At 38.4% G+C, this 25,838-nt stretch overlaps 1 protein-coding gene across 1 annotated transcript in view; it reads right to left on the bottom strand.

The window, feature by feature from the left end:
- Nucleotides 1-21,056: 21,056 nt before the first annotated feature.
- Nucleotides 21,057-25,838, bottom strand: part of SRFBP1 (serum response factor binding protein 1) — a gene marked incomplete at both ends in the record, with an annotated part of 36,277 nt that continues 31,495 nt past the window's right edge. Inside the window, 4 exons of the mRNA XM_080698552.1 lie at nt 21,057-21,241; nt 21,753-21,790; nt 23,035-23,758; nt 24,663-24,744. Of these exons, the coding sequence (XP_080554678.1) occupies nt 21,057-21,241; nt 21,753-21,790; nt 23,035-23,758; nt 24,663-24,744 (1,029 nt within the window). The remainder of the gene's footprint in view (nt 21,242-21,752; nt 21,791-23,034; nt 23,759-24,662; nt 24,745-25,838) is intronic.

The following is a 25,838-nucleotide window of genomic DNA, read 5'->3' on the forward strand; positions in this document are numbered from 1 at the left end:
TCTGTAGTATTCATTTGTTGTTACATATAAATAAATGACCAGAATTTTATTTGTAGTTAAACCATTAAGGTCATATATGTAGTTGGTGGTCATGCTTAATTGCCTTTTGTATTAACAAATTGTGTAAGCTGGGCATGGTGGTACAGCCTGCAATCCCAGTACTTGGGAGGCTGGGACAGAAAAATAACTGGTTTGAGGCCAGTATACCATAACTTAGCAAGACCCTGTTTCAAAATAAAAAATAAAAAGGGCTGAGGGTGTAGCTCAGTGGTACAGCGCCCCTGGCTTCAATCCCCAGTACCATAAACAAAGAAACAAAGTTAAACAAAGCCCTTGAACCATACTTCTTTCTAATTTAAATAAATAAAATAGCATTTTATATAGAATTCGGAAAATTGATTTCCTAAACATGTATCTCAGTATTTGTGGTGGAGTGGTTTCAAGACCCACAAGGATAGCAAAATTCATCAAAGCTTAAATCCCTCCTATAAAATGGCATGCTATTCTGATATAACTTGCTCATACGGCCAGGCGTGGTGGTGCACACTTGTAATCCCCACGCTTGGGAGGCTGAGACAGGAGGATCACACAGGTTCGAAGCCAGCCTCAGCTACTTAGTGAGGCTTTCAGCAACTTAGTGAGATCCTGTTTCCAAATAAAATATAAAACAGGTTTGGGCATATAGCCCAGAGGTAGAAAGCCCCTGGGTTCCACCCCCAGTACCACAAAAACAAAACAAAACTTGCTCATACTGTTTCACATAATTTGAATCATCTCTAATGATGTACACAGGCATGACTTATTTTGATGTATCTCACATTATTGTACTTTGCAAACAGTGTATTTTTTTTTAAATGGACAGTTGATGCAACCCTGCATTAAGCAAATCTATTTGTTGTTTTTCCTACAGCATGTGTTCAATTCATGTCTCATAATCACATTTTGGTAATTCTGCTGATATTTAAAGGTGTTTCACTATTATATTTGTTATGATGATCTGTGAGCAGTAATCTTTGAATACTATTATTTTGGGCCACCATGATCCACACACATATAAAATATAGAAATTAATTTATAAATATGTCTATACTAACCAGCTGCTTCATCATCTTTTTCCCATTCCCGGGCCTCCTTTTTCCCTGATACACAGTAAAGTTTGCTCACTAATAACCCCAGGATGGCCTCTGAGTATTTGAATGAAAGGGAAAACTGCATGTCTCTCTCTTGAAATCAAAAGCTACATAAACTTAGGGAGGACGGCACATGGAAAGCTGAGATAGGAAGAAACCTAGACTTCTTGGGGTCAGTTAGTCACATTGAGAGTAAAAAAAAAAAAAAAAGCTCTTGAAGAAAATTAAACGTGCTACTTTAGTGAAACATAGGAATTGAAGCGGTGTACTGTTGATGTGCAGGAAGTTTTAGTGGTCTGGATAGAAGATCAAACCAGGCCGGGCGTGGTGGCGCACGCTTGTAATCCCCGCGCTTGGGAGGCAGAGACAGGAGGATCGCGCAGGTTCGAAGCCAGCCGCGTGCGCTGGCTTAGGAGACCCTGTTTCCAAAAATGAAAATGTAAAAATAGGTCTGGGAGTGTAGCCCGGAGGTAGAAGGGCTTCCAGGAACCCCAGTACCACACACACAAAAAAAAAACCTCCCTCAGATAAAACAGCTCAAGGATCTCTAGTCTTTGACACTTGTTGTACAACCTCTGAAGCAAGTTACTACATATGTTTTGCCCTTTTTTATAGTTATTTATGGCAGGAAGATTTGTCCAATCCACTTTCCTCATCACAGTAAGAAGTGGAAATACAAATTATCGGTGTTTTTAAAGTATTTTTGTTCGTGTTTTTATGACTTACTCATGTTACTAAAGCTCCTTAAATATAAATAATTTAACTAAAAATAACTAGTTTAAAATTTGATGAGAAGCTTTACTTTTAAACTTAGTAACACATAGGCTAGTTCATCTTCCTTTTGACATTTCTAACTTACGGTGCCTATGTTTTTAATTGAAAGGAAATGACAAGAATACTGAGAGCTTCAAATATATTTCTAGTTGTTAGAAAATATGGATGAGTTAGCTGGGCGTGGTAGCGCATGCTTGTAATCCCCGCGCTTCGGAGGCAGAGACAGGAGGATCGAGCAGGTTCGAAGCCAGCCGCTCGCGCTGGCTTAGGAGACCCTGTTTCCAAATAAAAATGTAAAAATAGGTCTGGGAGTGTAGCCCGGAGGTAGAAGGGCTTCCAGGAACCCCAGTACCACCAAAAAAAAAAAAAAATAATAAGAAGAAGATCAAACCAGCCACAACATTCCCTTAAGCCAAAACCTAATGTAGAACAAGGCCCTAAATCTCTTTAGTTTTATGAAGGGTTAGAGAGGTGAGGAGGCTGCAGGAGGAAGTCTAAAGGCTAGCAGAGGTTGGTTTGTGAAGCTGAAGAAAATGTCTGGATATAACAAAAGTGCAAGGTGCAGTGACAAGTCCTGATATAAAAGCTGCAGCAACTTATGTAGAAGCTCTAACGAAGGCAATTGTTGAATGTAGCTACTTTAAACATCAAGTTTCCCTTATAGATAAAATAGTCTTTTACTGGAAGATACCTTCTAGGACTTTCAGCACTGAAGAGAAGTTAACGTCTGGTTTCAAAGCTTCAAAGCTTCAAAGCAGAGATTGACAGTCTTTTTCAGGGTTAATGCAGCTGGTGACTTGAAGTTGGAGCCAATGTTCATGTACCATTTTGAAAATTTTAGGGCCCTTTAAGATGAATATTAGCCAGGCATGGTGGCACACGCTTGTAATCCCCATGCTTGGGGGCAGAAACAGGAGGATCACGCAGATTCGAAGCCAGCCGTGCTGGCTTAAGAGAACCTGTTTCCAAATAAACAAACAAATAAATAATGCATAAAATAGGTCTGGGAGTATAGCCCGGAGATAGAAGGGTTTCCAGGAACCCCAGTACCACCACCACCAAAAAAAAAAAAAAAATTATATTAAATTTCCTTTCTGTGCTTTAGAAATGAAGCAATAAAACCTGAACAACAACACATATATTTAAAGCATGGGTTACTGGATATTTTAAACCAATTGCTGAGATCCACTGCTCATAAAAATGATTCTTTTGAAAATATTACTGCTCATTGACAACGTGCCTGGTCACCCAAAAGCTCTGGCGGAGATATACAATGAAATTAAGGTTGTTTTCATGCCTGCTAATTCAACATCCATTCTTTAGCTCACGGATCAAGGAATGTTCCAAGTCTTCTTATTTAAGAACTATATTTTATAAGGCTATATAGTTCTGTGGACAACTATTCCTCTGAAGGCCTTGAGCAAACTAAATTGAAACATTTTCTGAAAAAAAGATTTCACAGCCAGGTGTGGTGGCGCACGCTTGTAATCCCCGCACTTGGGAGGCAGAGACAGGAGGATCACGCAGGTTCGAAGCCAGCCGTGCTGGCTTAAGAAATAAAAATAGGTCTAAATAAAAATAGTTTCTAAATAAAAATAGGTCTGAGAGTGTAGCCCGGAGGTAGAAGGGCTTCCAGGAACCCCAGTACCAACCCCCCCCAAAAAAGATTTCACAATTCTAGATGCCACTACAAACATTGATGATTCATGAAATAAGGTTAAAATACCAACATAAGCAGGATTTGGAAAAAGTTGATTCCAACCCTTATAGCCTTTGAAGGGTTTAAGATTCAGTGGAGGAAACAAGTACAGATGTATTAGTAACAGCAAGAGTATCGAATGAGAAGAGGCCGAAGATGTGACTGAATTGTTGCAATTTCATAGATTGCTGTTGCCTTTTATGGGTAATCAAAGGTCCTGGAATAATTTTTTAAGTGGAAACCATTGCTGGCGAAGATGCTGTTACCATTGTTGAAATGACAACAAAGGACTTGGAATATTACATAAACTCTGTTGATAAAGCAGCAGCAGGACTTGAGTGGATAGACTCCAATTTTGAGAGCAATTCTGTGGGTAAAATGTTATCAAACAGCATCAAAGGCTACAAAGAAATATGTCAGGCAAGGAAGAGTCAATTGATGTGGCAAACATAACTGTTTTGTATTTTAGGAAACTGCACAGCCAACTCAGCATTCAGGAACCACCACCCTGATTAGTCAGCAGCTGTCAGCATGGAGGAACAACTCTTCACTAGCAAAAACACTACAGGTCAGATGATTATTAGCATTTTGGTTGCAACAAAGAATTTAGTTTATTATTGGTATTATAGATTGAATCCAGGTGCATTCTACCTCCAAATCACACTCCTACACCCCCTTTTAAATTTTGAAATGGTCTAAATTGCTGAGGTTCTTCCCAAGTTGCTGAGGATGGCCTTGAACCTGTGATCTTCCTGTCTCAGTAGTGTGATTACAGGCATGCACCACCAGGCCTGGCTGCAACAAGGAATTTTATTTTATTTTATTTTATTTTTAATTTATTTTTATTGGTGCATTGTAATCCTATATCACATTGGAATACAAGACTTGAGAGGATATACAAGCACACATCATCCAATTAGCCCTCATCCACTCCCCATCCCATTCCCTCCCCCTCCCTCCATCCCATGCTTGTTTGGTGATTAACTTTGATACATTTGTTTATGTACCTCCTGCGTTTTAAAGAGGCTCCATCCTCCCCTATTCCATACCCTCTGATTGGTCACCTTAATTGCTTCACTATAGGGCCCTTTCTATAGTTTGACCTCTTCCTGTTGCCCCTTTCCTCCTAGTTATTGCTGATTAGGGGAAGCATCTGGTTTTTTATTTTCTGCGATATTTCTCTGTGCATGCTGTGTTGCAAGTACCGATCCCAGTCTTGACGTCCCCAGTTGTGGCCTGGCTACCCGGGGACTGATCCAGACCTCGTTGGCTCAAGCAGTGGCCTTGCCTCATGGGAGGCCCCAATTCTGGTCTCACTGGCCCCAATACAGGCCTAAACCCTTGGCTGGCTCTGATCCCGGCCTCGGTGGCCCCAGCACCTGCCTAGCCTCAAGGCAGGCTCTGATCCTGGCCTTGGAGGCCCCAGCACCAGCCTTGCCTCACGGCAGGCTCCGATGCTGGCCGCTGGCCCCGGCACTGGCCTAACCCCTGGGCAGGCTCTGATCCCGGCCTCAGAGGCCCCAGTAGCGGCCTTGCCTCATGGCAGGCTCCGATCCCGGCCTTGGAGGCCCCAGTAATGGCCTTGCCTCACGGCAGGCTCTGATCCCGGCCTCACTGGCCCCAGCACTGGCCTAACCCCTCAGCAGGCTCCGATCTCGACCTCAGAGGCCTCAGTAGCAGCCTTGCCTCATGGAAGGCTCCGATGCCGGCCGCTGGCACTGGCACCGGCCTAACTCCTTGGCAGGCTCTGATCCTGGCCTTGGAGGCTCCAGCACTGGCCTTGCCTCACGGCAGGCTCCAATCCCAGCTTTGCTGTGTCCGTTGCCAGCCTCACCCCTGGCAGGCTCCAATCTGAGCACCCTCTTCGCCCAGCCATTTTTCCCACGTTCTCGAGGGTGTGTGGTGGTAGCATTCTGTCTCTGGGGTTATTATTTCAAAGATTCCAGGTGTAATGCATCAGATCTCTGCCTCCCCTGAGTACTGGCCACTGCCATTGCCACTGCCTCCACCATTTCAAATCTTTCCCAAGCTCTTTTTCCACTCTGAATGTTGTCCAGTGTTCCTAAGCATGCGTGATGGTAGCATTCTACATTTGGTGTAATTTCTCCAAAAAAATAAGGTTGGTAGAATCCGATTTCTGCTTCTCCTGAATACAAGTCTCCACCACCATCACGGAGACCGCTTTCAACACCTCCTTTCTCCTATGTCTCCGCTAAACTCTCTCTTTACAGGTGATGTCCAAGATTCTTAAGAATGTAGAGAAGAAGCAGTCCTCCTTCGCGGGGAATTTTTCCAAAATTTCCAGTTCAAGTATCCTGGCATCCACCACGGCCTTCTTGACCCCTCTCTGATATTTTTCTTTTTCTTTATCTTTTCCTTTTTTTTTTTTTTAATAAGAGAAGACAGTATGTGTGGTTTGAGGAGGTTGTGGGATCAGACACTCATTAGCACTGTGACCCGGGCCCAGTTTCCCCAGGGGTCCAGCGTGCTCTGCACAACTCCGCCCGGGGCCCAGAGTCCTGCGACCTGGGTCCCAGCTCTTCCAGGGGTCCTGCGTGCCCTGCCTGACCCCCACCCAGGGCCCAGGGCCTTGCGACCGGGCCTGGTTTCTCCAGGGGTCTGGTGTGCTCCGCACGATCCCGACCAGGGCCCAGGGTCCTTCTACCAGGCCCTGGTTTCTCAGGGGGTCCAGCCTGCTCCGCCTGACCCCCGCCCGGGGCCCAGGGCCTTGAGACTGGGACCTGGTTTCTCCAGGGGTCTGGCGTGCTCCGCGTGACCCTGCCCAGGGCCCAGAGTCCTGCAACCCGGGCCCAGGCTCTACCGGGGTCTGGCGTACCCCGAGTGACCCCCGCCCGGGACCCAGGTTCTCACGACCTGGCCCGGTTTCTCCAGGGGTCTTGCATGCTCCGCAACAAGGAATTTTAAAATTAAGATATATACGTGTTTTAGACAATGCTATCACATACTTAAAAGCATAGTGCAAATAAAACTTTTATATGTATTGTGAAGCAAAAAGAAATGTGTGAATTTCTTCTCTGTAATATTTGCTTTATTGTGGTGGTCTGGAACACAAAGCACAGTATCTCTGAGGGATGTGTAATAATACTAATAAATGCAAATAGTAGTAATACTGTATTGTTTAGGGAATAATCAAGAAAAAGGAATTTGTACAAATTTGGTACAGACCCAATAATCACCCCCCTCCAAAAAATACCTCCATCTGTGGTTGGCTGATTCTGAAACTGCAGAACTCATGAACATGGAAAGGACTGCAATGAAGAATTCCTGTTTCACAACATAGGCTACTCAAAAGAGAACCCCATCACAAAGTATGGGAAATGTGATCTCTCTGGTGAAGATTTCCAATAATTGTTACCATATTAAAAATTCTGAAAATCCCTGAAGAAACCATTTTAACTTTGTTATTCAATGTCTCTCAAATTTGTTTTGCTATAAGTGGTATAGCAGGTATTATTCTCTAATAGCAGGTATTATCCTCTTAAACTATTTTTTGGAAACTCTGGGATATACCATAAGTAATTTTCAATGAATAAAAATGAGACAATTTGCAGATTATTTAAATATATAATAGTTGTTGCATTTGAGCTGTGGGAAACAGGGATACTAGAAACTCACCAATTTGCTACTTTATTGGCTTCCTAAAAATATGTGGTTACATAGGATCCTTTCAATGAAAATTATTTCAGTTCTTAAACCATTTCCATCTAGGAGATATAAATCTTTCCTATTTATCAGATGACTTGAATGCTTTTAGGTAACTCCTCATTAAAATTTCTTCTTTTACAAATCATAGTTGTTGATAACACTCAGGGTAAGCCAATCATTGTCTTCATGGCTCACTTACTTTGTAGGCCCCAAATTATTTTGTTATAATGGCATAATTAAAGTAACTTTCAAGTGAACTTTAGTATTTCTCAGGAGGTAAAGAAAACCTGAAGACTTGGAAGGGAATATGCATGGACATCCACAGTTTTACTTCTTGAGGTTTCAATTACTCATGGTCCTCTACAGTCTGAAAAGATTGAGTGGAAAATTTTAGATGGAAACAATCCATATGTTTTTAATTATGTGCCACTTTTGGCAGCATGGTGAAAATCTTATGCATTCTGTTCCTTCTTGCCCAGAATGAGCAGCATCCCTTCGTCCAGTGTATCTGTGCATGCTGCCTGCTCATGAGTCCTGAGTAACCATTTCATGGCAGATTTGATGATCGTGGGGTCACAGTGCTTACTTTCAAGTAAACCCTTTTTTACTTTAAAATGTCCCTGGAGTGCAAATATCACTTTGGCAATCAGACATGCAGAAAGGAATCCAAAAGAGAGGAGACCTAGTTCCTTCTTATTCAATCCCTCATGTTAAGAGTTACACAAAGGGCAATCGCTCCATGGAAAGGGGTAGAATAAGAGGGAGAGGGAGAGAGAGGCTTTCAAGCTTTTGCTCTTCCAGTTGCTACCTATTCCCACTGATCACATCTACCATTCTTCTCTCCTGTTGTCTTTGACGATTAGTGAGGAGTGAGACTTTCTCTGGAAGGGATTCTTTAGGGTAACTTGCACTTCTTTTTTGTGGTGCTGGGGAATGAGCCCAAGGGCATTCTGCCTCTGAGCTACATCCCCAGCCCTGTTTTATTTATTTTGAAACAGGGTCTTACTAAATTGTGGAGGGCATTGCTAAGTTGCTGAGACTGGCTGCAAACTGCAATCCTCCTGTTTCAGCTTCTCAAGTACAGGCATGTGCCACCATGCCTGGTTACATGGTACTCTTCTGTTAGTTGCAGTTAACTTATTTTTCCTTTTTTGTTTTTTAACGACCCTGGGGATTGAACCCAGAACCTTGTGAAGGCTAGGAAAGTATCTATCCCAATCCCCCTTTAAAAAGGTTATTCTGAGGCAAGGTCTTAAGTTGCCCAGGCTAGCCTTGGAATTGCAATCTTCCTGCCTCAGCCTCCTGAGGAGCTGTGATCACAGGCATGTGCCACTCCATCTGGCTAATACAGGGCACTGAATACAGTCACAGATACTGAAGAGCAGGTATATACAGGTATGGTGGGATAAGGAAAAGAAAACTTTTGAGGAGAGCACATCAACATCCTATTGTTCTGGAGAAACTTTGGGAGTAGTGGGATGTTTGGGTGAGAGTAACATGTAGTCAGCTCTATCTACCCGCTCCAATACTCCTCATAGCAATTCCAATATTCTCATCATTTTTGTGTGTGTGCAGGCATTCTACCTCTGAGCTACACCCTTAGCCCTATTTTTTATTATTTATTTTGAAACAGGGTCTCACTGAGTTGCAAAGGGCTAAGTAGCTGAGGCTGTCCGTGAACTGCAATCCTCCTTTCTCAGCCCCCCAAGTGCTGGGATTATAAGCATGTGCCACCGTGCCTGGCTCATCATTCTTTTTCACTTGGGCTACAGAAAATCTTAAATGTGGTTGGTGCTGGGGTGAGGTGGATTGGCACAGGTGTGATGATGTATTCTGAACAAAGAATGCTTCTGTCAGTGTCTGCATTAAATGAGGCTCTCAGATCACAGACCAGAGGGGATAAGCTCCCAGGCTGGCATGGAAAACACGCTTGATGTGGCTTCCTTACTGAGTTAGGCAACCTGCTCACTGGAAAATGACCAACGTAGCCAAGATTTTCTCCAAGTTCCAGGATGATCAGTGATGTCTTTTAGTCCATGAGAACTAGCCTGTTATTCCTTTCAAGTTTGAGAAGGCTTATCAGGGGTTGGGCCCACATGGCCGTATTCCCTCCTGTCCCCCATCATTTTCTCAAGGAAATATTTCTAAGTAACAAAGATGTGGAAACAGCTACATATTCATCTTTTTTTTTTTCTCTCCTCATGTACAATTTCACAATTTAGCTACAAGGAGCCTCGGGGATTCAATCTTTCTCTGTCCTGACACCAAGGGCCCAGGAGAGTGCTTTAACCTCAAATACCTCTTGCACAAATTTGCTAGAATAATCCAGGAGTGGACTTGTCCCATAATAATATTTTGGATTTTCACTAAAAATCAATACTAAATATAACTTTGGATGGCTGGAGTCAAGAAATAATCCTTATTTCCGTGAGGTAAACAGGAAGTCAATGCATCACATACAACTGTTCAAAGGCTGATCTGAAAATATTAATAATTCCTAAGGGTGTGGTGGCATATACTTGTAATCCCAACATTCAGGAGGCTGAGACCAGAGGATCGGTTGGTAGACAGCCTCAGCCACTTAGTGAAACCCTTCCAACTACTTAGCAAGGTCCTCTGCAACTCAGTGAGACCCTGTTTCAAAAAAAAAAAAAAAAAGAAACTAAAAATAGGGCCGGGGGTATATCTCAGGGGTGCAATGCCCCTGGGTTCTATCCCTAGTACTACAACAAACAAACAAGAAATAAAGAAAAAAGAAAAAATAATTCCCTACAGTATGATTTCTATATTGCACTTCTACATCTCATCAAATCATGAGGCATGTGTGACTACAAATTTAGTCACACATAGATAACAATAGCCAAGTTTTTGAGGGGAAATGTGTTAGCTTTCCTAAGAGAGCTCATATAGACATTAAATATTTGATGAACCCTTACTCTATTCTAGACATAGGATTATGCATTATTTCATTGCTTTCTTACAATCAAGTAAGGGCTCATTTAACATGTGAGTGACAGGTTCTAAGAGTCTAAGACACTGTCCAAATCAAAACAGTTTTAAAGAAAACACACAAACTCAATTAAATATCTAAGAATCAATATAAATTCGACATATTAATTTTGATTAAGATACAAAAACTTTCCTATTCTAGTAATAACATTAGAAACCATGTTTTTTTAAAATATTAACAACACACATAGACATAATATTGATACAGGGCTCATAAAAAGAAAACTCAAAATATTTATTGAATAAGCCAGGCATAATGACATACACATGTAATACCAGTACTTTGGGGAAGTTGAGAAAGGAGGATTGAAGGTTTAAGGCCAACACATGTTAACTTTGTAAGACCTTGTTTCAAAATAAAAAATAAAAAGGGCTAGAGGTGTAGCTCAGAGGTAGAACACTCTTGGGTTCAATGCCCAGCACATCCCCCACCACACACATACATGTGTGTTCAATAAATAGAGAAACATCCTAATTATTAGTGTGAAGCATACTGCTTATTCTAGTATTTGTTATTCTAGTATTGGAAAACCAAGCATTGTAAATAACAATTTTTTAAATAACATTATCTTTCAAGGCTATCAAGAAAGATTTGTATTTAAATACACTGAGTATAAATTTGCCATTTTTCATGGAAGAATTTTGACAATATGTATCAAGAACCTCTTGAAATAGTTATACTTTGAGGAACCTATCTTGAGATAATCAAATATATAAGTACATATTTATGAAGCATTATCAATGTAGATTAATCAAGTCAGTGGGTTTGCTGAAATCGGTCTGATCCAGTCACTATAAAATCTCACAGCAGATTTTCTCTTACTTGTTTCAAGCCATTAACTTGAATTAACTCAGAATTAACTTTCTGCTGGATCCATTCTCAAAATCAGTGATTATTTTTTAAAGAACTGAGAGTACTACATAATAGCATATTTGCTTTTTCATTTGAACTACTTCTTTCATTAATATACTTCATTAAATTAAATAACATTTAATATGAAAACCTGATAACAGACCTTTTTCTTTCCTTTTAGTAATTTGAGAGTTTTGGAATCTCATGAAAGACATTCAAGGTGCTGTGCTCTTTCATAAGAAAAGCCAAAACATTGTTTTTGGAGCTGTTTTTGTCATGTGCGTGTGTATTTTCCCCCATAATGGTCAAGTGTAATTTTAACCGTACACAATGATCTGTTGATTTGAAACATCATGGAGAAATTTTGACCTAGAACATTTTCAAAAAGGTTAGTTACTGGAAAGACAAGAAAACTGAGGACACTTGGCAAGGTAGTTATATTAAATGCTTTACATAACATTCTTCCTCAGTTTTTCAATTTTAATTTGGCTTCTCAATTTTCTGTAAACCAAATCCGAAGCGTCCCAGATGACATTCAAAGTCCTCTTTATCTGGCCCTAACTGCCCACTTCACAGGTTTCATATCCTACCATTTTTAGATGTGCTTTCCTCCAGCCAGACCAGATGATAATTTCCCTTCGGCCTACTGTCTCCCTGGGAGGAAAGCACTTGCCCCTTGGACACAGAGGGACTTTACCTCTCATTCTCTAAAGGTGCTTCTTTTTATAGGTTTATATATATGTATATTTTCTTATCAGATTTTCTGTTTCTAGCAGTTAGTGTGTGAGAAAAAGGCATTTCTCTTACAGAACTCTCCACATCCTAGACTTTGCTGACTGTATCCTCTGGTGTCATTAGCAAAGCTAATGCCTTGCTTCCCATTAAAATAAATTTGTACCCCAATTTCCTGTAGGGAAAATATACTCCCCACAGGAAATTGTTAATCACTATGTCTTTCGCCAAGTGATAGGTAGCTCTAGGTCTCAAGCTACATAAATTGAATGACATTGTCTTTCTAAAATTTTATTTATAATCAAAGTGAAAGATTAATTATGATTCAAAATTATTAATTGGCAGCTAGATGATTTTCTCAAGAATTAATAGCTAATGCTTCCTGAGTGCTTGTCAAAGAACCCTTGTACTATGTATGGCACCCTGGTTGCCAATGTGGTAAGGCTAGGTTTAGTATTTGTTTTGTTGTTTTCTGGGTATCTTCCATCCTTTCTTCCTTCTCACTTATAGTCAGTTGGTTAATTTTTCCACCCCAGTTCATATTAATTCAACAATATAAATTAAAACAAAAAGCAGGCAAACAAACAAATCCTTAGCCTTAAATTTCCAAACAAGGTCCTGTAGACATATACTAAGTTGTTTTTTCTTGTTCTGGAAAGGACAAATAAAGCTAGATCTGGGCAAAGGGGGTGGGTGGGTGAAGTTAGAATGGGAAGTCAAACAGGAGAGGGGCGGGGAGAAAGGATGAGAACTTTTAGAGTTTCTCTAATTTTCTACCTGTGGGTAGCCTGTCACTCACTCATAACAACCTGTAAGTCTGAAGAAAGGGGTAAGTGAAATTGGGCACCAAGCAAAATCTTTACCTCTTTATTAAACAGGAATTCAGTAAAGTCAGTGGGAAATTTCCCTACAAACGAGGCCCTGGTGTTAGACTCAATGTTCATTTCATTTCCAACTGCACTGCTTTCCACTTGCAGAACAATGTTAATGGGAAATGGCAATAGCTGCCATCCTCTGTCTATATTTTTCCATTAAATGGAATATTTAATATTAGTCGAAGATACCAATTTTTGTTAAGAAATCATCATTTTTCTAGATTTTTAAGTGTTTTACTTAGGAAATTGATTTTAATAATCTTTTGATTTTTTTTTTTTTTGTGTGTGTGTGTGTGGTACTGGGGTTCCTGGAAGCCCTTCTACCTCCGAGCTATACTCCCAGACCCATTTTATTTTTTGGAAACAGGGTCTCCTAAGCCAGCGCGGCTGGCCTCGAACCTGCGCGATCCTCCTGTCTCTGCCTCACAAGCGCGGGGATTACAAGCATGGGCCACCATGCCTGGCTTGATTTATTAGGATGAAAAAAGATTATTTATTGGTGTTACTGAAGTGATGATCAAATTCATTTCCTAAAATTTAACTAATCATGGTAATTCTGGGCAACTTCTAATTATGTACATTTGGTTTGGTGCACTATTTGTCATTTCATAGCTGTCATCACACTCACTGGCTCCTTCCCACTACCTGTTAGGTTTTAGGATCAGGATCATCCTAGCTTCAGAAAAATATGACTGCTGTGGTCTATGGCTCTCCCCAGATTTATATATTGAAACACTAAACTCCAAAAAGGTGACCTATAAGAAGCGGGGTCTTTGGGAGGTGAACTGGGTCATGAGGGTGGTGCCCCCATAAATAGGCTTAGTGCCCTTACAAGAGGACCAGAGGAGCTTGTCTGCCCCTTCCATTGTAAGAGGACTCTACAAGAAGGTACTCTGAGCAGCAGGCCTTCACCAGTCTTTGAGTCTGCTGACTACCCAGCCTTTAAATTGTAAGAAGTAAATGTTTGCTACTTACAAGCTACCTACACTATGGGATTTTGTTAAGGGAGCCGAACAGGCTAAGATGGTGGAGGTTGATAAATATTGCAGGCTATCCAGGTGCACACCTTCCCTTTAAACTCTTTCTGACTGTGTGCCCTCAACAAGGCACCTGGTCCACAAGGATTGAGGTGGTAGAATGAGTGCAAATGCTATCTATATGCCTTCATAAGGTAGAAATGGGACTGGGAAGGAACGCATGCTGAGAAGGGAAGGGCAAGAAAAGTTAAACTTGCCATTTCTTTATACTTTTAAGTTTGGGTTCAAAATATATAATTTAAAACACATATACCTACTTATAATTACTCAAATAAAGATTTATAAATATGATACAAAATACAAATTCCAAGAGGGCAGAGAAGAAAAAAAAGAACATTTGAAGTACAACTGAATAAAGGCAATAAATGAAAAACTAGCCTAGAAATCACAATATATTGTAATCTATGGAATATGGACAAAAGAGCAAAGACAAGTTACATGCCTCAGGCAAACTAATCTAGAAAAAACACTACAAGTGTATAAATTGAAAACATGAGTGAAATAACTCAAATTTGCAGAATTTTAAAAGTCAAGAATGTACCTCGTTTAGCTCTAATAAAATATAACACAGATAAAATGGTTACTTTTGAAGAAAAATATAAACTGACTTCAGATGAGTATCCAAACATATAAATTACTATAAAAAAGAGACAAAAGTTGTCAATGTGTACCAGTTATTTTGGTTATTCCATTCAATCTTAAAAAAAGGAAAAATCATACTTAAAAATTGTCTTTCATTTAATATAAGTTGACATCCATTCTTAATTTTTATAAGATATATCTCAGTAAGAATAGGTACTAACACCTTAAAAGATATCTAATTAAATCTAAGCATCAAATTTTGTGTGTATAGTAACACTTAGAAGCATTTTCATTAAAGTCAGAGTCAGACTAGGGAGGTTCATTGTTATAAAATTAGTATAGATTAGGTAAAATTATTACTATATTTACAAGATATAATTCTAGACCTTGGAACATGCAAGAGCAACAAATAAATAAAAATGAAGACAGCTGAGAGTTCTGTAAGGTGGGTGAGAAAATTATCTGTAGAGAGATGCTCAGAGCCTTCACATCACATATGCCCCAAACAGCCAGGAGGTATAAGATCAGACCCCATTTATAACGAACATTCAGTCTGGAAAAGAAATAGTCCAAGTCAGGACAAACAACACAATGAAAATTCTTTGAAAATCATGGTAGGCAAAGGGCTACTTCAAATAAATGAACAATTACAAGTCAATAACAAGAAGGATCAAGAGCCCAAAATATAGTAAAAGGCAAAGGACATGAACATACAGCCTTTAAGTTAATAATGGCATCTCATGCAGTGACCATACTGCTTTATGTCAGCTACTCTCCAGTGCTTTTCAGATAATGAACGCATGCCTTTCTAACAGCCTGTCACCTCTCACCTGCTCTCATCTTCCCTGCCATACCACATCCCGTCTCTTACTTGGATTAGTCTAATAACCTCTTACCTAGTTGTTGCTCTGCACCACATGGGATTGTTGATAAATTGAACATACTTGCATATATCCACTACTATTTATTCAAATATTTATAGAAAAATTTAAAAAGTGAATATTTAGCTAGGTGTGGTGGCACATACCTGTGATTCCAGTACTTGGGAGGCTGAGACAGGAGGATTGCAGGAATGTAGCCAAGATGCTCAGTAATCTAGTAAGATCATGTTTCAAAGCAAAAACTAAGAAGGGCTGGGGGAGGGGCTTGGAGGCAGAATGCCCCTGGGCTGAGTTCCCAGTAGCCCCCAAAGTCAGTATCTAGCTGAATATCAACTATGTCTCAAGCACTGTTGTTGGAACATGGCAGAGAAGAAAACAAATTCCTTTTATTCACAAAGCTTCTGTTTTAGACGAAGGAGGATGACAACCACATGAGCCCATATATACCCTTGGTAAATGACAGAGAAGAGGAATAAAACAAACAGGGATGGATAATCAGAGATTTTTTTTTTAGCAGAGATCTGTAAGACTGAGGGTGGGAGCCTCCTCAAACAAGTAAAGTAAATCTAGGTATATTAATAATGCAACTGTGGTGCTTACAAATATTAAAATATTAATGTCCGACAAACTCTCCTTTCTCACAGGTGGTACATATAAGAAAAATTCAGAACTAATTTATACCCATTTCAGACATGAACTGAACTGGCTGTTGGTAGTATATGTGAAGCCCGTGAACTTCTGTCCATGACAGAGAGACCTAACTATTGAGCATTCATACCCTGTTTAGTTTAAAAATAAACACAAATGATCCTCCTCCCTTCACTGACCCTCTAAATTTTGGCCATTGCAACTGAAAAACATCCTTTTACTTTCATCCTGAAAACAACATGGAGAATAACTTTCTTTCAAAACAAGTTTTCCCTTGAAGAGAAACACATGTTCAAAGTACAAACAACATTCCAGTATCTAACTTAAGGGCTACTTAATTTCTGCAGGATGACATCATACTTAGGCTACTGAATATGATCGTGTACATACTATTTGTTCAACAATTCTATAATTTAGGTTCATGCACAGAAGTAGAACCCTTTTTTACATGCAATTAATTGAAGAACAGAGAACACATTTGAAATATAAATTTTTCCCAGGCTACAAATAATGTCTAGGAACAATCCAAAGTAGTATTGCAACATAATTTTTAAAATAAAATCTGATAAACTGATTCTTAAAATTTTATAAATAAAAGCATAAGAGCTGGGCGTGGTGGTGCATGCTTATAATCTTGGCATTCAGAAGGCAGAGACAGGAGGATCAGGAGGATCAGGGTTTGAGGCCAACCTCAGCTACTTGTGAGGCCCTTTGCAAACTCAGTGAGACCCTGTTTCAAAATAAAGAATAAAAATAGGGCTGGGGGTGTAGCTTGGAGGTAGAATCCTGGGTTCCTTCCCCAGTACTGAAAAAAAAGGAAAAAAAAAAAAAGATTCCAACTCTGTAGCATACATATATTGGAATAACCATAAGGAATGCTAATTTTTACAAAAGAAGGAGAAATAAGAAAGTAGACACATATTTATGTCTGTAGTATGTTCTGTGCAAACAGGAACAGAAAGAATTTACCAGGGATGAATGAGATTATCTGCAAGGGATGGGTAAGAATGGAGTGAAAGAACAGGAAAAAACAGAAGGTACAGTAGCCACTGAATTTACTATTTTATATAGGTGCAACATAAGAAATAATAGCATTAATGTTTCACATATGTAAGAAACATAATTAGTAAGGACAGAAGAGAAATAACTGAAACTCATATACATACCTTTTCACCTGTAAGAAAGGAGAGTTTGTCGGACATTAAAAAAGCATGGGCCATACTTTTTCTGTATGCATGTCATCATAATATTCTTTTTACAAAAATCGGACATTTAAAATAATACACTGTAGCTCTATAAAGCAGGACTATCCCTCCCCACCTCTGCCTAGGCCCCGTGGTTGTTTTAGTTTGATTATTAGGCTTTTCTGAAGTCTGTATTCTTTGTTGTGTAGGGACACTGAAATCTCAGCTTCATTTAGCTTAGTGGTGTGCTGCTAATTGGATAGATTTTTTTAAGTGCTTGGAATCAAATCCTCTCCTTGCTGAGAAGCTGTGTGTAGAACACTTTCACCACTTATCCAGGAAGACCACTCCCCCTTGGTCGTCAATTGTTAGTTGTGTATCTCAGTTCAGGGTCTTCTCAGCTTTCCTGAGCATGCACACGGCTCCATGCATGTGCAGAGTAACTCTTGGATTCTAATAAACTTTGCACAGTTCCAGTGGGAATTGTAACATCTCCAGGCTTCCTCCTAAGCTTTTCAGTTAACTTAAGTTGGACCTCACTAGCTTATCTACTGCCTGAGGCCCACTGGATGTTAAACAACAGCCTCTAATTGTTTTGGGAAAGCTACTTTAAGAAAAAGGGCAAGCTCATATCAAGGAAGGACAGCCTGGAGAGCGGGGTCTTGCAGCTTGGAAGAACCAAATGGGTCAAACGATGACACTGCCTGGGGAATGTGTCTTTGAAGAAGCACCAACTCTGTTTTGGCTCTTTCCGCAACTGTCTTTCTGCTGGTTTTTGCTGTTCCTATGTGCTGTTGGTTTTCAAGGTTACCATGGACCGAGAGAGTATGGAGCAGAAATAGGGCAAGCTAAGATGTGACAACAATCATTGATCTTGTCAAGATTCAGACATTTTTCTTGAATACTCCCTGGATCAATGCAAGACATGGATTACTTCTTGAGTTCTTAAAAATTGATTCTAACAGTTTGGACAGTTTTCGTATTGCTTTTATGGTGAAAAGAATCATTGGATGTTCTTATTTCACATTTGCTATTGTTATTCCAGGTAACTTTCAAACAGTTTTAAGACTAAGCTAGATATGATAAAATAAACCCAGCTACTTTAGAGGCTGTAAGAGGAAGATCTCAAGTTTGAGGCTGGACTATACAATTTGGCAAGATCTATCTCAAAATAAATAAAAAAGAACTGGGGCTCTGGGCTTATTTCCCAGCATTACAAAACAAAAAAAAACCTTATGTCCTCAAGTTAAAGAAAAAAATAACGCTAAACAAATACTGAATTTTCACCAGCTGACTTCTCTTTACAGTTAGCAATTCTGAGGTGGATTTCTGCGTATTCTTGGGCTGAACAAATATGTAAATATACTGTGAGCAATGAGATCCAGCTTTCTCACTGACAGAGAAAGGACTTACATGTCTAAATACAGAAGTCAGCTTCATAAGGCTAAATTAAGCACAATTTGCTTATCAAATAAATACTGAAGGACTTTTAAGTTTTAATAATGTGGAATAAGAGACTGGATTTGCCTTTCTACATTAGTTATACAACAAGAAAACTGGACAAAATATATGAGACAATCATTTTCAGACAACGGACAATAGACCACAGGATAGCAATGCCTGAGAGAAGAAAAATGAGTTGAGTGCTACAAGTATACAGCTTACTGCTTGAAGAGTTTCAAAAGGTCAGTGAAAGAGGAAGGAACCCGCAAAGAGCCTGGTGGCCTCACTGAATCAGAGGCAAGAGTTCAAGTAGGACAATATAATTCAAAATGGTGAGGCAAAGTAAAGGAGGGAGATGCAAAGAAAGAGAATGTGCTGAAGAGAACTCTAGAAAGGTCCTCCAGGTCTTCAGTAGAAAACAATTTGTGCAGTGTATGTGAAGAATCTACAAGAACAGTGGGAAGGAAACAAGCAAACGCTGGAAAAGGAAAAGTAGCACGATCCCAGGAGCTTACAAAAGCTCGGGGATAGTCTGAGTTCTTATTAGCCACAACAGAAAGATTTCCTAGTAGACAGGTAGAATTACCAGACAGGTAATACTTCAGGTCTAGTCTGGGGTTTCCTAGCCTCAGCACCATTAACACTTTGGGCTAGAAAGTTTTATTTTATATACTGTAGAAAGTCTAGTGGCATCCCTGGCCTTTATCTGCTAGATGTAACTCCTCCCCTTGCATCCTCACTTCCTTGTGGTGATCCAAACTATATCCAGATGTTGCTAAAGTTTCTAGGGGACAAAACCTCAAAGTTGAGACTCACTAGCCTAGACTAATGGCTGTTCTAGGCCCATCCTAACAAAGTACAGACCTCAGAAAGACAAATCTGACTCTAACTTTAGTGCACCCCAGAAGAAAGTCCCATCGTACTTTCCACTTAAGAAAAATCTAATTCCTAACTCCTTTCAGTAGGTAGAACCTGCTATCTCAAAGACAGTGTCCCCAGCCTCACAGTTTGGCAAAGCTGTGGTTAAGTTGGCAGATATATTTTTTTCACTTTTTTCATAATTCTAATTTAAATATTTTAACATTTAAAAAAATTTTTTTAATTTTGGGGATAAAACCCAGGGGCATTCTACCTCCAAGCTGTCCCCCCAGCCCTGTTTTTTATTCTTTATTTTGAAACAGGGTCTCACTGAGTTGCAAAGGGCCTCACTAGGTAGCTTAGACTGGCTGCGAACCATGATCCTCCTCCTGTCTCAGCATCCTGAATGCTAGGATTACAAGAGTGTGCCACCATGCCAGGCTGCCATTAAAATTTAAAACAAAGTAAAAAGTATTTCCTTTCAACAAAGGAAAATAACCTTCTGCTTAAACTTTGGATTCCACTGTTAAATTTATCTAAATACTTAAGCTTACCAGATGACCTTTCCTGCCACTGCAAGCATTATCATGCAGGAAGCATGGAATTCACTAAACATTGTTTAGTTAACCAATAACCTTTCATTTCCTCCAAAGTAGTAAAAAGTGAAACATTTGAAGGGAGGACTTTTTTCCTCAATGAGTCATCTCAACTTTTTTGCTCAGCCATAAGAGGAAATGCTCGTTCAATCCTAACTCCGTCTAGAATTTGTTCTTATAATCAATGATTCCTCAAAAAGTCTTTTATAAGATTACATCATCAAGTAACTACATATTATTCACTCTTGATGTAAAGGGAATGTTTATATGTAGTGAAAGATTGATTTTTGATTGTTACAACGTTTTTTTTTTAGTACTGAGGATCTAATCCAGGGGCATTCTACCACAGCCTCATTTTTTTATTTTGAAACAAGAGCTCAGTAAGTCACAGTGTGCTGGTCTTAAACCTATAATCCTCCTACATCAGCCTCCCAAGTACTGGAATTGGGAGTGTGATTGGGAGTGTGTCACAGTGCCCAGATGATCCTGTTATTACTTTTAAACAATTCGCCTAAATAACTGAAATATGATAAAAAAAAACCCCAAAATTTCCAAAGTTATAGAATAGTGAGAAGGTACACAATCACAAGCAATTAAACCCATAAAAATTAATATTTATTTATATATTTGTTATCTGTACATCCATAATAGATTACCATTTTTGTTTTGTTAACAAGAGTAACTTCCAAAGACAGGTAATCTATTTTAAATAACTCTGGCTTCCTCATATTTTTCTATTAATATTTTAAGTATAATTTAACATTTATTTTCAAGGCTAAACAATTTTTTTTAAAAAGTTGAACCAGCAAAATATTCTTTATGATAGCACAAATGAGAAAACCTAACATTACTCCCCAAATTCTTTTATGGAAGAATACTCTGGGGAGTATAATTGAAAATGAATTTAAGTATGCATTTGATTTGGTAAAGGCTTATTTTGTAAAAGTAACATGGACTCACAAAGGACAAAGACAGATATACTACAACCTTTCCAAAGATACTTATTCAGTTACAAGTCAAATAATGGGCTAGTTAAAAAACAAACAAAAAAACCCTTTTGGATGGAAAGCTCGAAAAAAGGGCACTAAATCAATCATCAAATGTAATTTTTTTCCCCTGAAACACCGCAATATTAGACTGTTGTTCTTTTCGTTTTCTGCTGGCTTCCCATGAAGGATGAAGAGGTAAGTGTAACTGCTGTTTTGTATTTTTAAGTTCTCTCTGTGTGCTCTTTTTATACTGATTCTTGATGTGAGGTTCATGTTTCGGAAAGTCTGGGAAGAGAAAGCAAAAATAAAACTAGCGTTATCTAGGTAGCATACAAATAAAAGAGATTTCATCTTCTTCAAGCCAATCTGAGTCTTTACTTAAAGATAATACCTCACAACTTAAAGTTGAAATCCAATAGAAAGTTGCTTGAAGCTGAAAATTTACATATAAGCATACTACATTACAATATAATATTATATAGTTTTTAATTTTATATATAAATTTACATAAAAGCAGCTAACACATGCATTCTAACCCTTGCCCTGGATGCTTATTGAATCCTCCAAATATATGCTGTGCTGTCTTATTTACAGAAAGAAAGGAAACACAGTCCTGCTAACCTGAGAGACCAAAACAAACAGAGAGAAAGAATAAAATTTAAAATTATATTGAAAATTTCTAAGATGTCTTGCTCCCTTTCTATGGGTTCATAATTCTTCACGGTCATAAGGAATCATATTTTTCTTGCTTGGACTTTGTTGCAAATAACAATGTCAAGCAACCATCAATACATACCTGGGGTTTTGTTCTTTGGAGCTTGTTCTCTGTAATCTCTAAAAAGAGAAACACACCATTATGTTTTTTAAAAGAAAAACCCATCTTTTGATTTAAGAAAATAACATAATAAAATGGATAATTAAACCCATCCATAGGACTACCATACTCTCATCGCACCAATAATCAACACATAATTCTATTTTGGTTATCTTCTCTCTGCTACTAACTAAGGAATACCTAAAGAATTTCAAAGTCTTCTCACATGAAAATGAGAAACGTAACAAAAATTCAGACTGACATCTTGTGGGAAAGAATAGCGATATGTTATTTTCAAATAAAAATATATGGCCTTTTGAGGCAGGACTGAAAAGCATAAGTAAATATTTTAATTATTTTCAAGGCTCCAAAGATGGAGCCATTTTCCATATTCTTACTTCTTGGAAACATTTTATACCATATTTTCCTATTCTATTAAGGAATATCTGTGACCTATAAATACATAGAAAAACAGTTTAAAATAACAGTTACAAAGAAAATGGCTATTACTGAAGAAATTGGCTAACCATAATTTTCACTCTACAATGTCCAGATATCATATATAAGATTAGAATTAGAAACAAAGTTATTGAGAATAGTTAACAGGAGGGATGAAGACAGCAACATCACCAAATGTAAAGCCATCTGAGGAAATTGACGAGTATGCAGCCTTATACACTGAAATAACTCTGAAATGACTGATGATTACAATGCTCCATATGAGTCATTAAAAAAAAGCAAAACACTATTTTCTTTCAGAAAGTTTTGTTTAAATAAAGATATGTACAACATTTTCAAAAAATTTTAAATAAAATCTCAAGGTCTCAAAAATCGTAATAACGGAAAAACTAGAACAAATTAGCTAGGCATATTATTTTGCTTTTAAGATCATCGGTTTATGTTATCCTACTACAAAACTGGAGAAGACCAAATCTAAAAATGAGATAGTTGTATAAACAAGGATTATGTGTAATCCCAGCATTTGGGAGGCTGAGACAGGAGGATCGCAGTTTGCGGACAGCCTGAGCTACCTTTGAAACTCAGTGAGACCCTGTTTCAAAATAAAGAATAGAAAATAGGGCTGATGGTGTAGCTCAGAGGTAGAATGGCCTTGGGTTCCATCCCTAGTACCCCCCAAAAAAGAAAAAAACCCATAAGGATTATGTATGGGAGTTAGTCTTTTCTCTTACTGTTAAGATTTATAGATAGTTTATTTTTAAAAAACAATAAGGACTAATATTTCAGAGTGAAAACATAATTGTACCTTCTAGAGCTTTTAGATCCAGATAAAGAGTGGAAAAACACTGATTCTAACTTCCTGGCTTCTGTACTTGGCTTGTTTTTGTCATTTCTTACATCCCAATGGGTTTCATGTGTATCTTCTTTGGGCAATGCTTGTTCGGGGGGTTTTTGTTCCTTAGCTGAAGAATGGCCATTACTTTCCTTCTTTCGTGTCCGCCTGACTTTCCCAATGAAGAAGTCATCACCACTATCACTATCTTCAGACATAGACGACTGTTTGTAGAACCTTTCTTCTGTGCTATCATCAAAATACTCTTTTTCCTCTTCGTGTAATTTTTCTAATTCTTCTTCGCTGTCACTGTTAGCACCAAGTGAGTTGCCAGATCCTTTCTTTGTTTTGGTTTGATTTAATGCCTTCATTTTTGCGTCAGCAGGTATCTTCTTGGGTTCAGAACAAAGTACAGAATCCTTTCCCAAAGGCTTTGGCAGAGAATCTGGAGTGTCCACTGCATTGGGTCCATGTTCCTTCTTAGCTAAGTTTTCTTTTGAATCATTTACTGTTTTTTTTGCCCGTATTTTGGCTTCTTTCACGTTTTGCTCACTGGTAACAGTTCCTCCGTGCTGTACATTACTTGCATCATCCTTTGAACACAAAGTGTCTTTAGAATGAGTTTCTTCTGAAGTATTATTTGATGATTTAACTTCAGTAGAATTTTGTCTTGCATCTTTAAAGGCTTGGACAGCAGCTGCAAGAAAAGATAAGTGAATGACTTGTTTCAGCATTTAAAAATATAAAACACTGTTTCAGTACAGTAGTTCTTAAATTATTTGGAAGAATTTAAGAGGACAATTGGAGTTTATATGAAATATTTAAAATGGGTCTCAATTCACAAAGAAACCTTTTGACATTTTAAAAATAAAACTTGCATGACATAGTCAGATTCATCCATTTTAAATGCTGAATGAAAAGAAAATAATTCTTCATATTGTAGAATTAATAGTACATTGACTATTATAAACTGCTTTGAGACACAAAAAATGAACATCTACCCCATGACACAAGCATTTAATTGTATATATTTTATAAAGTATATACAAATAAAATTATGAGAAGTGGCTATAGTATGAATTACATCAATATTAAGAACCTCAAATGCATTTAATTTGATCATGGCACATAATGTATATAAAATATGCTTTAGATACTATATATAAAATGTTAATGTATTAAAATTTTAAAAAAAGCAGATTTAATTTTTCTTCCAATATCAGATACTTTCCATATTTGTAGCGCCCTTCCCACATTTGTAAACTTTTTTTTTTTTTTGGTGGTACTGGGGTTCCTGGAAGCCCTTCTACCTCTGCGTTACACTCCCAGACCTATTTTTTAACTTTATGTGGAAACAGGGTCTCTTAAGCCAGCGAGGCTGGCTCCGAACCAGCGCGATCCTCCTGTCTCTGCCTCCCAAGCGCGGGGATTACAAGCGTGAGCCACCATGCCCGGCCATTTGTAAACATTTTTAAGAAGCATGCTTATAGTATGAAATATCATGAGTTAAAAAAAAAAAAAAAAACTTTGAATAGCCACTTATCCAAAATCATATACACAAATGAATTAAGTACATGGACTAAAAGTAATTTAATTCATACCTTTTAGCATATCAATTTTTTTCTTCAGAAGAGGGTGTACTGCTAATCTGGCAATTGCTCTTTCAGTTGCAGTAGAATCTGGCTACAAATAGAAAAATAAATATATGGCAAAAAAATTACTTGGTACTAGTAGATGAGAATAAAACGAAAGCTCTCAGGTTCTTTTAAAATTAGAATTAGAAAAGAGAATTTGTGAAAATAAAAATTCTTTTTTTTTGCAGCACTGGGAATTGAAAGGAGGGGGCATTCTACCTCCAAGCTACACTCCCAGCCCTACTTTCTACTTTTTATTTTGAAACAGGGTCTCATTAAGTTACTAAGAGCCTCAATAAATAGCTGAGGCTGGCTGCGAATCTGTGATCCTCCTGTCTCAGCCTCCCAAGTACTGGGATCACAAGCCTGTGCTGCCACACCCAGCTGAAATTATTCTTAATAGATAAGATCTGTTTATGATAAAGATAAAGATCATGTGATGACTGGTCTAAATCCATGCAATCAGAATCTTTTTTGGTAGAGGAAAACCATCAGGAGCAAAAATATTTTTATGAGGTCCAATATATATATATATATATATATATATATTGGTGGTACTGGGGTTCCTGGAAGCCCTTCTACCTCTGGGCTACACTCCCAGACCTATTTTATATTTTTGAAACAGGGTCTCTTACGCCAGCGCAGCTGGCTTCGAACCTGCGCGATCCTCCTGTCTCCGTCTCCCAAGCGCGGGGATTACAAGCGTGCGCCACCACGCCTGGCTGAGGTCCAGTATATTTTAAAGTTTAATTTTAAATAAATGTACCGCCAAGATAGACTTTTGCTGCCACACAGGTACACACTAAATGTGACAAATACGCATTCAGAATGGTGTCACTATTCAGATTCTGGCATAGTAGAAGCAGTTAGTATTAGAGTGATGAATCTTATGCATTCCCTAGGAAACTGCCTTTCAGGTTGCAAGGGAAAAACACTCAAAAAGAAGCTGTTTATCTTAACTGCTTCTTTCAGTTTATTTCCCCCTTGTGGCCACTAAAAGTTCATTTCAAGGGTAATCTGCAATATATGAAAATTTGAGTTTGTAAAACAGATAAATTAGTAGAAAACTATTCTCAATACATGAGTTAATCTCATATGTTTTAGATAAAACAGTCTGAGAATCTTGAGTAAATTTTTACTAAT

This window comes from Muscardinus avellanarius (assembly GCF_963383645.1).
Source record: "Muscardinus avellanarius genome assembly, chromosome: 7".
NCBI classification, from domain to species: Eukaryota; Metazoa; Chordata; class Mammalia; order Rodentia; family Gliridae; genus Muscardinus; species Muscardinus avellanarius.